This window comes from Sparus aurata, chromosome 21 (assembly GCF_900880675.1).
Source record: "Sparus aurata chromosome 21, fSpaAur1.1, whole genome shotgun sequence".
Classification (NCBI taxonomy): Eukaryota; Metazoa; Chordata; class Actinopteri; order Spariformes; family Sparidae; genus Sparus; species Sparus aurata.
In genome coordinates this window covers 32,155,437-32,167,563 of record NC_044207.1, presented here as the reverse complement: position 1 = coordinate 32,167,563, position 12,127 = coordinate 32,155,437, and the positions used below count along the sequence as shown (strand labels likewise).

The 12,127-nt window shown below is 44.2% G+C and overlaps 1 protein-coding gene across 5 annotated transcripts in view; it reads right to left on the bottom strand.

The window, feature by feature from the left end:
- rasal2 (RAS protein activator like 2) overlaps positions 1-12,127 on the bottom strand; it is a 57,544-nt gene that overhangs the window by 24,695 nt on the left and 20,722 nt on the right. The window contains exon 1 of one of the 5 annotated variants that reach the window (XM_030403023.1): positions 10,504-10,588. The exons of 3 other annotated variants lie outside the window; for them this stretch is intronic. In XM_030403023.1, coding sequence (XP_030258883.1) covers positions 10,504-10,516 — 13 coding nt within the window. In that variant the 5' untranslated portion in view covers positions 10,517-10,588. Of the gene's footprint in view, positions 1-2,449; positions 2,974-10,503; positions 10,589-12,127 lie in introns of those variants that run through there. One more of the 5 variants, XM_030403022.1, reaches the window with a different exon arrangement.

Below are 12,127 nucleotides of genomic sequence, written 5' to 3'. Positions count from 1 at the left end.
GAGGGAGGAACTGCCTGCAGCTGTGAGATAATTCTTCAACAGTTAGTCTCAAAACTTTAGAGACACTGAAAAGCTCCAGAACAGAGACAAGCTGCAGAGCCTGTGATAACTCTCTTACAGGATAATCACTGATCCATCATTGTGAAGTCATCCTGATGTCACAGTGTGATGCATCTGCAGACAGGTGACACCATCTACGTGTAGACTGGTTCACTTTAAACCTCACTGTCAAGGTGGTATTCAGTCGGAGACCAGGACAGTCTGAAAGCTCAAATTACAGCACAAAGGAAGCTCTTCTGTCAGCATGCAACCAAAACAAGAAGAGTCATTGTTCTCCCAGGTAACGGCGGAACAACCGGAACAACTGAGCAGAGAAAGAGAGGCTGCTGATGGAGGAGGCAGAGAGGGAGAGGAGGGAGAGTGATGGAAACCAAAATAAAACAAGAGTGTAGGGATGGACATTCACTGAATGTAGAGCGGTCCAGTGTTGTATCAGTGTGTGTGTCATGTGTCTCGCTCACCACCAGGACCAGATCAGTGAGTTATTAAACCTGTCTGCCGGGCCGGGGCGATAAAACAATAACAATATGTGTCAGCGACAGTCAACCGTAGAAAGAACATATAGTTAAAATGTTCAATAGCTGGACGGCATGTAGTGAACACGCCTGGCTCATAAACAGCCTGTCACATACTGATGGTGGAGCACGCCAATCGTTTACAGGTGTGTGGTGGGGTTGCACCACCACCACGTGACTGACAGCAACAGAACAGCGTCTCTGAGCTCTGGTGATGTCTGATGCTCCTGCGGTCTGAAACGGGACCTACAAGCCTCCGTCCCAGTCCGCTGCTGCACCTCTTGGTGTCAGTCCTCCTCCGGGTCGCTCTTCGCTGCTGGACCGGGTCAACTACCACTCACAATCCACCACACTAGCTCCACAGAGTGTTTTACAAACCAAACCCGTTAACACCACAGTGACACAATGACTGCTGACGGAGAGGAAACTGAGTAAAACAGCACAAGTCAGCTCGCTGGTAGGACTGTTTTCTTGTTGTATGAACATAATCATAATCTGTGTGTCTTGATAAAATAATAAAGTGGTTAAATTCAAAATGAGGATGTTAAACTCAACGTTTTTTAGTCGGTTTCTAGTCTAAAAATAGGACAGTTATTATGGATGTTGACACTATGAAACTTGACTCTCATTAAAGACTGTTAAGCCACATTGTCCTGTTCTGCATCCTGCTAATAATACAACCAGCTGTGTTACTCTGCATTTTCACCGCACTGAGAAGAGTCGAGCACGGCTGCTACAGGTGGATCAATACGGCAGCAAGTGAGTACTGAAACTGTGTCAGACAGCTGGCTGCTGCCCCACGCTGGGTTTAACACATGTAGCTGAACAGTGTTCAGACAACAGACTGCAGAAAACATCACTGCCACTGATTTAACCGAGCGACTGTATCTAACGAGCTGGTTTAATGAGACGGTGAATAAACAGGACATGAGGACGTCACGTCAGCAGCAGCTCACTTCTTCTGATCTCCTCTCCCACATGTCACAAACAACAACAACAGCTGTGAGGACACACTTTGTTTCTGTGCTCTCACCGGGTAACACTGATCAGAGCTCAGAGGTTAACCACTGTCAGCTCTGTGATAAACCATGTGATCAGTCCAACGCTCACTGCAAATGTTCACAATCAATATATACTGAAAAATGCATAATTCTAACAACACCAACACTCAGTCCCAATAAAAACAGACTCTGACATGGAGCCCCGTTTAAACATCTTTTAATGACATTACAGTGTGTTATAAACCATTTACTGAATCTGTAATGTAAACTGCTTCTACCTGCTGAATAAGGGGGTGAAAGTGACAAACACAAATGATCCGACAGCTGCCAGCTGGTCGTGAATCATCTGTGTTCACACTTAACGGAGTTAGAATGTCATTTTGGCTGCTGGATATCAGCTCATCACCCAATAAACACATCACCAGAGTCAGCTCGATGCCAACAGAGACAATAAATCAGCAGCGTGTGGACGTCACATGATGTTTAAATGGTATGAAAACACATGAACGTGCCGCCTGATGCAACAGGAAACATCCAGCTCAGTCTGACGGAGCGACAGTGAACGCAGCATGCAGCAGCCGTCAGCATTTATCAGCTTTTTAAAGTGCTGGATCAAGTTCCAGCAGCAGGGTGCAGGAGGCACGCTGCGCTGCAGGAAGCCGGACAAACTTTCATGCATCCCCCTCCCTCCCTTCCTCCCTCCCTCCCTCCCCTCCGAGAGGAAGAGGAGCGATGATGTCCCAACGCAGCGGACATCATCGCTCCTCTTCCTCACTGCTGAGACAAAGTTGAGGCAACATGCCGCAGGAAGCCAGGTATGACAAGCCGGTCACATGACATGGACAGAAACACAGAGAGAGGAAGAGACGGTACCTCGATCACAGCTGTTCCCCATCATCTGAGGAGAGGACACACACACACACACACCCACACACACACACACACACACACACACACACACACACACACACGGTCAGACGGGATTGGCCGAAGCAGCCGCCACCTGTCAGCCAATGAGGTTAAGCTGCAAACGTCCGTCTTCGTCCCATGAACATCCTCGACTCGGCTTCCCCCCCGACCAGCCTCTCCCTCCTCAGCACCGCATCCTCCTTCCTCCTCCTCCTCCTCTTCACGGTCCCTCCTCTCCCATCTCTGCCCTTCTCCCTCTCTCGCCCTCCCTCTCTCTCCACTCAGCAGTAATTCTAGCCCTCGCTCTACCTCCCTCCCTCTCTCTCTCTCACAGCGCCGAGGTTTTACCGCATTTATTCAATCAATCCTCCAACTGCACTGTTCTGCTTTCTCTCCGTCCTCACGTCTTCCTCCTCTCCTCTCTCGCTGTGCTGACGCTCCTCTCTCTCTCCCTCCTCTCTCTCTCCCCCTGCAGCAGCCTCGCTCACTCTCCTCCTCCTCCTCCTCCTCCTCCTCCTCCTCCTCTTCCTCCTCCTCCTCCTCCGGAGCTACATTTATTGCTGCGCTCAGAGGATAATTACTAAATAAGTTTCCCCTCAGTTGACTGATGTGGGACACAACTCTGGGGGCTTCAGCTATTAAGTGTGTGTGTGTGTGTGTGTGTGTGTGTGTGTGTGTGTGTGTGTGTGTGTGTGTGTGTGTGTGAGATAAGACAGAGGAGCATCACATCAGGGATGAAACTAAAAACAGTAACTTCACAGTAATCTTATTATTACTTAATCCTTCAGGTTATGACCTTAAAGGAACAGTTCACCCTAAAAATGTTTAAACTCCAGTCCTCCTCTCCTCCTCCTAATGATATAAAGTCCTCCTCTCCTCCTCCTGATGATATAAAGTCCTCCTCTCCTCCTCCTGATGATATAAAGTCCTCCTCTCCTCCTCCTGATGATATAAAGTCCTCCTCTCCTCCTCCTAATGATATAAAGTCCTCCTCTCCTCCTCCTGATGATATAAAGTCCTCCTCTCCTCCTCCTGATGATATAAAGTCCTCCTCTCCTCCTCCTGATGATATAAAGTCCTCCTCTCCTCCTCCTGATGATATAAAGTCCTCCTCTCCTCCTCCTGATGATATAAAGTCCTCCTCTCCTCCTCCTGATGATATAAAGTCCTCCTCTCCTCCTCCTGATGATATAAAGTCCTCCTCTCCTCCTCCTGATGATATAAAGTCCTCCTCTCCTCCTCCTGATGATATAAAGTCCTCCTCTCCTCCTCCTGATGATATAAAGTCCTCCTCTCCTCCTCCTGATGATATAAAGTCCTCCTCTCCTCCTGATGATATAAAGTCCTCCTCTCCTCCTCCTGATGATATAAAGTCCTCCTCTCCTCCTCCTGAGGATATAAAGTCCTCCTCTCCTCCTCCTGAGGATATAAAGTCCTCCTCTCCTCCTGATGATATAAAGTCCTCCTCTCCTCCTCCCGATGATATAAGTCCTCCTCTCCTCCTCCCGATGATATAAAGTCCTCCTCTCCTCCTGATGATATTAAAGTCCTCCTCTCCTCCTCCCGATGATATAAAGTCCTCCTCTCCTCCTCCCGATGATATAAAGTCCTCCTCTCCTCCTGAGGATATAAAGTCCTCCTCTCCTCCATGATGATATAAAGTCCTCCTCTCCTCCTCCTGATGATATAAAGTCCTCCTCTCCTCCTCCTGATGATATAAAGTCCTCCTCTCCTCCTCCTGATGATATAAAGTCCTCCTCTCCTCCTCCTGATGATATAAAGTCCTCCTCTCCTCCTCCTGATGATATAAAGTCCTCCTCTCCTCCTCCTGATGATATAAAGTCCTCCTCTCCTCCTCCTGATGATATAAAGTCCTCCTCTCCTCCTCCTGATGATATAAAGTCCTCCTTCCTCCTCCTGATGATATAAAATCCCTCCTCTCCTCCTGATGATATAAAGTCCTCCTCTCCTCCTCCTGAGAATATAAAGTCCTCCTCTCCTCCTCCTGATGATATAAAGTCTCCTCTCCTCCTCCTGATGATATAAAGTCCTCCTCTCCTCCTGATGAATATAAAGTCCTCCTCTCCTCCTCCTGATGATATAAGTCCTCCTCTCCTCCTCCTGATGATATAAAGTCCTCCTCTCCTCCTCCTGATGATATAAAGTCCTCTCTCCTCCTCCTGATGATATAAAGTCCTCCTCTCCTCCTCCTGATGATATAAAGTCCTCCTCTCCTCCTGAGGATATAAGTCCCTCCTCTCCTCCTCCTGAGGATATAAAGTCCTCCTCTCCTCCTCCTGATGATATAAAGTCCTCCTCTCCTCCTCCTGAGGAATATAAAGTCCTCCTCTCCTCCGCCTGAGGATATAAAGTCCTCCTCTCCTCCTGATGATATAAAGTCCTCCTCTCCTCCTGAGGATATAAAGTCCTCCTCTCCTCCTCCTGAGGATATAAAGTCCTCCTCTCCTCCTGATGATATAAAGTCCTCCTCTCCTCCTCCCGATGATATAAAGTCCACCTCTCCTCCTCCCGATGATATAAAGTCCTCCTCTCCTCCTCCCGATGATATAAAGTCCTCCTCTCCTCCTGATGATATAAAGTCCTCCTCTCCTCCTCCCCGATGATATAAAGTCCTCCTCTCCTCCTCCCGATGATATAAAGTCCTCCTCTCCTCCTGATGATATAAAGTCCTCCTCTCCTCCTCCCGATGATATAAAGTCCTCCTCTCCTCCTCCCGATGATATAAAGTCCTCCTCTCCTCCTCCTGAGGATATAAGTCCTCCTCTCCTCCTGATGATATAAAGTCCTCCTCTCCTCCTCCTGATGATATAAAGTCCTCCTCTCCTCCTCCTGATGATATAAAGTCCTCCTCTCCTCCTCCTGAGGATATAAAGTCCTCCTCTCCTCCTGAGGATATAAAGTCCTCCTCTCCTCCTCCTGATGATATAAAGTCCTCCTCTCCTCCTGATGATATAAAGTCCTCCTCTCCTCCTCCTGATGATATAAAGTCAGGATGACGAGGACTGAGTTTATATTTTTGTGTGAAATCTTCCTTTAAAATGGTAATAGAACATTTATTCACTATGCTCTTTATCATATTTATTGAGCATTATTAATCGGGCTAAGTTCTCTTCAGTTTTAACTTGTATATATCGGTGTACCTTACAGTCAGGGGTCGACTGATGTGTTTTTTTCAGGCCGATATTGATTATTAGTAATTAAAGAGATAAATAAAGTTGAATTATTCAGATAAGAGCTCTAAAAACAGCCGTTGTACTGAAGTCACTGACGTGTAGCGTATTTGTGTGATTTTCAGTCCTTTATCCTCCTCCTGCTGCTGCTGTTAACGAGTTATTGATTAGGGGAGGCTCGGTCACGGCTCGGCTCGATCAATCGTTTCGGTGGATTCACCAGAGTCTCGTCTGACAGAGACACCGAGGTGACCTTCACAAGCTGGAGACCAGCAGGGAGACGAGCAGCTTCATCCAGAGATACAAGAGACGGTGATCAGTAAAGTTCTGCTGGTATTTTATGATCGTGGAGGTTCAGGTCTGAAGTTTGAGTCTGGTGCCGGTCCAAACATCTCCTGCAGTCGAACCAACAATGAGTTGATCCTGATCCTGAGGATCCAAACACTGATGAGTCTTCTGTGCTTATTAATGTTCGAGTCAAAAGGGTAATAAATGGAAATATTGGATCATTTGACACAACCTGGCCTCTCGATTCACGTCAGAGATTCTATCTTTTAAAAATCATGTAAAACATCTATTAAAGTCTGGAGCCATGTTGGATCCTACAGCTGGGCTCAAAAACACCTTTTAGTTTGGATCTTTTTTTATAACTAAACGCATCATATTTGTGATTCAGACTCTGATTTTCACTGAATGCAAATCAAAACAGTTGAGTCAAGTTTTTCATCACATTTTGTCCCCATGACATTAAATACTGTTATTATTTCTGCAGCCGCTGTCAGTCTGGAGCTACGAGACTTCACCTGGACCGATTCTGACCTTCGACCCTGACCACAGTGACCCGTCCTGAACGTGGGCGGAGCTCTATCACAGGCCGCGGTGTGGTCAGTGTACCGCCACGAGCGGTGGAGGGAGTATGAATGTGAGGCAGTGATGTCATCAGGAGGCAGCAGGAGGAATGCTGGGAATGTTTGAAGGCCGACGCGAGGCGAAGCGTAGTTCATGTGCTGACACACCTGACGACAGTTGAAACACCGACACAACAAAAGTAATCTGCTGCTGAAAGACGGCTTTGTATAATCAGTCTGTCGGCTCAACTGGGTGCAGCTGAGGGTTCAACTCCCTGAACAGACTGATCTGTACGGACAACACAATGAATACATAGCTTAATGTGTCACTTAATGCACCAAAATCATTCTCAAAACTAATGTAGGAAATCAATAAATTATAGAACGTTACAGAAATGATCATTTCTGTTTCTGTTTTAGTTTTTCTTCAGTATGTTTGTGACCTGTTTCTGTTTTCAGACTTTTTTCTCTCTCGTCTCCTTCACTTGTTTCATTAGACGTCAATAATCAACAACAGTTGCAGTCTTCCTCTTCCTCCTCTTCTTCTTCCTCCTCCTCTTCTTCCTCCTCTTCAGACACACAGATCAACTTTCACAACAAGTATTCAAAGAATTTCTGTCCACAGAATGAAACTGGTTCTGTGCGAGCCGCCTCCTCTCATCACTTCACATTCCTCTCCACTCATGAATATTAACACTTCTGTTCACGTCGGGTGTTTACATGAAGTCCAACATCTGGAGGGAGTGCACATCTGACTGTTGTTGTTCTACTGGAGTTTATATTGTTTCATTATTCAGTTTGTTTTGTAAGAAGAGATAATAACTGACTACTAACCTGCTGCAGCTTTATGTTAATGTGGCCTCGTACCGATTTCTACTCCGGATGTTTTTTTATTCAAACATTTAAAACCACCTGATGTTTTATGGAACGAGGTCCAACTGGATTATTATCATCCATTAGAATAATCATGTTTTTCTTTGTGTTTCAAATATGAAACAAAAGCAGCCAGAGAAGAACTTGGAATTAATTATTAACAGCAGATTAATGATGATTTCAATCAGGAGCCACCTGCTGAGCTCTGCTGGCGTTTGTATTAGAACATCGATCAATTCATTTATCAGATTCAAACTATTCCATTAATCTGCATCTGTTTGGATAATCGATTAATTGGTTTGGGATGTGAACAATCTTCTGGTTTCTTTCCTCCTCTGTTACACACAATACAAACACCTAATCAGTGAATCCAGAAGATAATTGACGAAGGCCACGAGGCTGAAGAGACCAGAATCATCTGGTGAAACTGAGAGGAGACGACTTTGTTCTCAACATTTGTGTTATCTTCGTTTATTTGAGGTTTTCAGCAGTTTGCACCACAAAACAAAACACTGGGAAAGTGTCTCATTTCAATACATTCATATTATGATAAGTTGGTGACTACAGCCTGATAAAGACACCAACACTAGTGAAGTGTTTGTCTTTCTTGCTACTCAGTTCTCTGACTCTCTTCGTCACCATCTTCATCTGACGCCGTCACCTCGGACATCTCTCACTCTCTACGCTGTTATTTCCTGACAAGTTTCTGACGGACTGACGGATGATGAAACTAACTGCTGTACAGAAGACTGTGACTTAATCTAATATCCGATCAGACGAAAGTAAATAGGTCAACGAGAGCAGAAAACAGAGCAGATCTGTTGGATTGAGATGAGTCATGTCAGTCGATACCAAACAGGTCGTGAGATTAAACCGTCCTGCTGCAGCTGTTACAGCTGCTCATTATCACACATGGATGTTTACAGTGAATCCATCCTTATGTACATGAACGTCACAGGCAGGGACGCAACAACACAAGGACACTTTAAAATGTAAATGAGAACAATACAAAGTGTCTGCTGGAGTTGAATTAAAGCCTGATGGATCTGATCCAGAGTCAGTCCGTCATCCAGCTGCAGACTGAATCAGTTCAACGAGTCGTGACAAGGACACTGTTCTCATTAGAGAGTTCAGCCTGCAGAGACGAGCCGTCTGATCGAAGCGCTGCAGACTCACGTCGGTGTGAACGCTCTGCAGGTCAAAGAGTCTGTTGAGCTCATTTATTTCTTTTGTATTTATTTATTTATCTATCATCCTGGAGTTTCAATCCTTCACTAGGAATTTACAATTCATCAAAATGATGTTTTGAACAACTTTTCTGATATTTTATCTAGAGCGTTAAATATAAACTTATTTACATAAATATCCAGAACATGAATCTGAATTAAAACAAACAGCTCGATGTGTATTTGAGCGTTTTCCATCCACTCGTCTGACAGAAGACGTGTGTCAGTAGAAGAATCTCACCGCTGACCAGAGCACGAGAAACAATGAAGAGTTGACGTGATGCAGATCCCGTCAGACAGAAGAGACTCGTCTTCAGTCAATTTGGGACACAATGATCTAATTATAGCTGATCTGGGGACAGCTGGAGCCACAATTTAGGCTAACTGTCACAGCATCCGTTAATATTGAAGAGCAGCCGAGTGCACGGAGCCAGAACAAATCCACACGTTCACTGTGATGACGCACACGGCACGTTAAAAACACAGAAGAAGACCTGCTGCATGTAAAAACCAAAGAAGAAGAAGAGCTGCTGCACGTAAAACCACAGAAGAAGAAGAGCTACTGCACGTAAAAACCAAAGAAGAAGAAGAGCTGCTGTATGTAAAACCACAGAAGAAGAGCTGCTGTATGTAAAACAGAGGAGAAGAAGAAGAAGAGCCACTGCACGTAAAACCAAAGAAGAAGAAGAACTGCTGCACATATAGAAGAAGAGAATAACTGCATCATGTAAAACAGAGAACTGCTGCACGTACGTAAGACGAAGAAGAAGAAGAAGAAGAAGAAGAAAAAGAAGAAGACCTGCAGCATGTAAAACAGAGACGAAGAAGAACTGCTGCACGTATAGAAGAAGAAGAAGAAGAAGAAGAACTGCTGCACGTATAGAAGAAGAAGAAGAAGAGCCGCTGCACATAAAACCAAAGAAGAAGAAGAAGAAGAACTGCTGCACATATAGAAGAAGAAGAAGAAGAAGAACTGCTGCACGTATAGAAGAAGAAGAGCCGCTGCACATAAAACCAAAGAAGAAGAAGAACTGCTGCACATATAGAAGAAGAAGAAGAAGAAGAAGAAGAACTGCTGCACATATAGAAGAAGAAGAAGAAGAACTGCAGCATGTAAAACAGAGAAGAACTGCTGCACGTATAGAAGAAGAAGAAGAAGAAGAAGAGCTGAGCAGACTTTCAGCCTCCTGTGTCCTGAGGTGGAGGAACAGATTTCCTACTTCTACTCCACTACGTCTCAGCTTTAGTTACTTTAAAACTTAAGTTTTTTACACACAAAACTTTTTAACGTTCAGCTGAAACAATCAGTCCATGAACCAATTTAAATGTTTAATTTTTACTCCACTACATTTGTTTAGTAACTTTAGTTACTAGTTACACATCTGACCACACAGTATACACATACATGTAATTATAAGTTATATTTACTTTTGATACTTGAGTACATTTAATATCAGATATTTAAAGTCATGGGGACATTCAACTGCACCGAGTGAATACGTTAAATATTATAAGTAGATTATACTTCCATACTTTTACACACTTTTTATTACATTTACTCGCAGGAGTATTTTTAGCGTGTTGTTCTGGCACTTTTACAGAAGTAACGGGTCTGACTCCTTCTTCCAACACTGGAGCTGTGAGTAGTGATCGATAGGTGATCGATAGGTGATCGATAGGTGATCGGCTCAGAGCCCAGCTGATGGTCGGCTCCTCGGGTTTCACTCTCTGATCCGCTTCACGCGAGTTTCACGTCTGTTTGTAACGACCCGAGCGGAGAGCGCGAGCGCAGCGTCGCTCTGCAGACTCACGTCACGTCACGCCTGAACACCGGAAGTGAGTTTTGTTAGATTAAAGAGTTTAAAAAGAGAAAAACTCACCCAGAAAGTCCATCTGAGCGGACCGTCACCTCATGTCCTCCGAGAGGAAACTCACCGAGTGTGTGAGCAGCTTCACTCACAACACGCTGCAGCGCTACACACACACTTCCGGCCCGCACCTTCACAATAAAGGTCCCACTGAGGGCCATGATCTAAATTGTACAATTGATATCATTCTCACATTGAATATTTTAATAACGGTAATAATCATTTAACTTACAGCAGATTGAATAACAAAATCAATATTTTGCTTTAACTCCCACATTTCACTGATGCATATATTTATTTATTATTCCAGTATATTTCTGTTGATACTCTTTGTTTCTTTACAATATAAATAGTTAAAATATTAAAATGTTTTAGATTGTGTAGTGTTAACATATGGTGGACTGAAACCGCCCAAATTTAAATTAATTAAGCAATATAATATATTGACGGATTCACTTTTAAATTACTTTGTGTATTTATATTCATTCTTGCATTCTTCTACTTTTGCATTTTGCTAAATAATACACAAAAAAATGTAAAAAAATACATAGATAAATAATTACACACTGTTGAAAGAGCGACAACAACTTGTGGCTTCAGGCGACAGCTGTACAGGTTCAGAAATGTTAAACTGTTTTATTGCCTCGTTAATGGACGGAATCCAGAATGTTACCAGGCTTTTATTTTGAAAACGAGCTCTCAGGGTGTGTGGTTTTATTGTGGCGGTGCTGACAGGTGGAGGGCAGACTGAGGAATGCAGCAGATCCTGAGCTGAAGTCAGACAGAGATTCACCTCGACCAGAGTTTAGACTGAAACAGTGTGTGTGTGTGTGAGAGTGTGTGTGTGTGTGTGTGTGTGTGTGTGTGTGTGTGTGTGTGTGTGTGTGTAAATATATAAAAGTGAGAAAAGATTTCTATATAAACAAACTCAATAAAAACCCATTCTATCTCTATTAAATCCATCACATTTTAGATGTCAGGAGAACAAACAGCCTCCAGCTCTTTTATATTTCAGTAACAGGATCAGGACAGACTTTAAACTTCCACTAACAATCTGCAGCACTTAAACCTGCTGAGATGACTGAATATTCACTGACTGCACCTTTAACTCTAGACACGCCTGCAGAGAAACCTTTGGAGATCCGTGAGGGGTCGCGACCTGCATCCTGACAGGGTCACCTGTGCTCTGCAGGTACCGAGGCCTCCGGCTGTTTTCACACGCAGATCACTTTCCTGTGACCACATCTCCAATTAAAGTCCGTCACAACGGCAGGAAAGGGTGAAGAAGAAGAGGGCGGCGATGATGATGAGGTGCTGCAGAGCTGCAGGCGTCTCCGAGCTGAGACACTTAACGAGCAGTCTGTCAACACTGTAATTAGACTGTGGACTGAAATTACACCTCAGCTACTGTCACTGCTGCTCGTCCTTCACAGTGTGACAACAGAAAACAACAGCAAGCAGAAGAAGAAAAAGGAGAAGCAGAAGAAGAAGAAGAAGAAGAAGAAGAAGGTGATAAAAGAGATTCTCATTTGCTGTTCATTATTTCACCTCACATCAGTCCAAAGCTTCAACAGCACAAAGAGACAGAATCAAACTTCAAATAACTGAACTCACAATACTCAGTATAATACCAGCA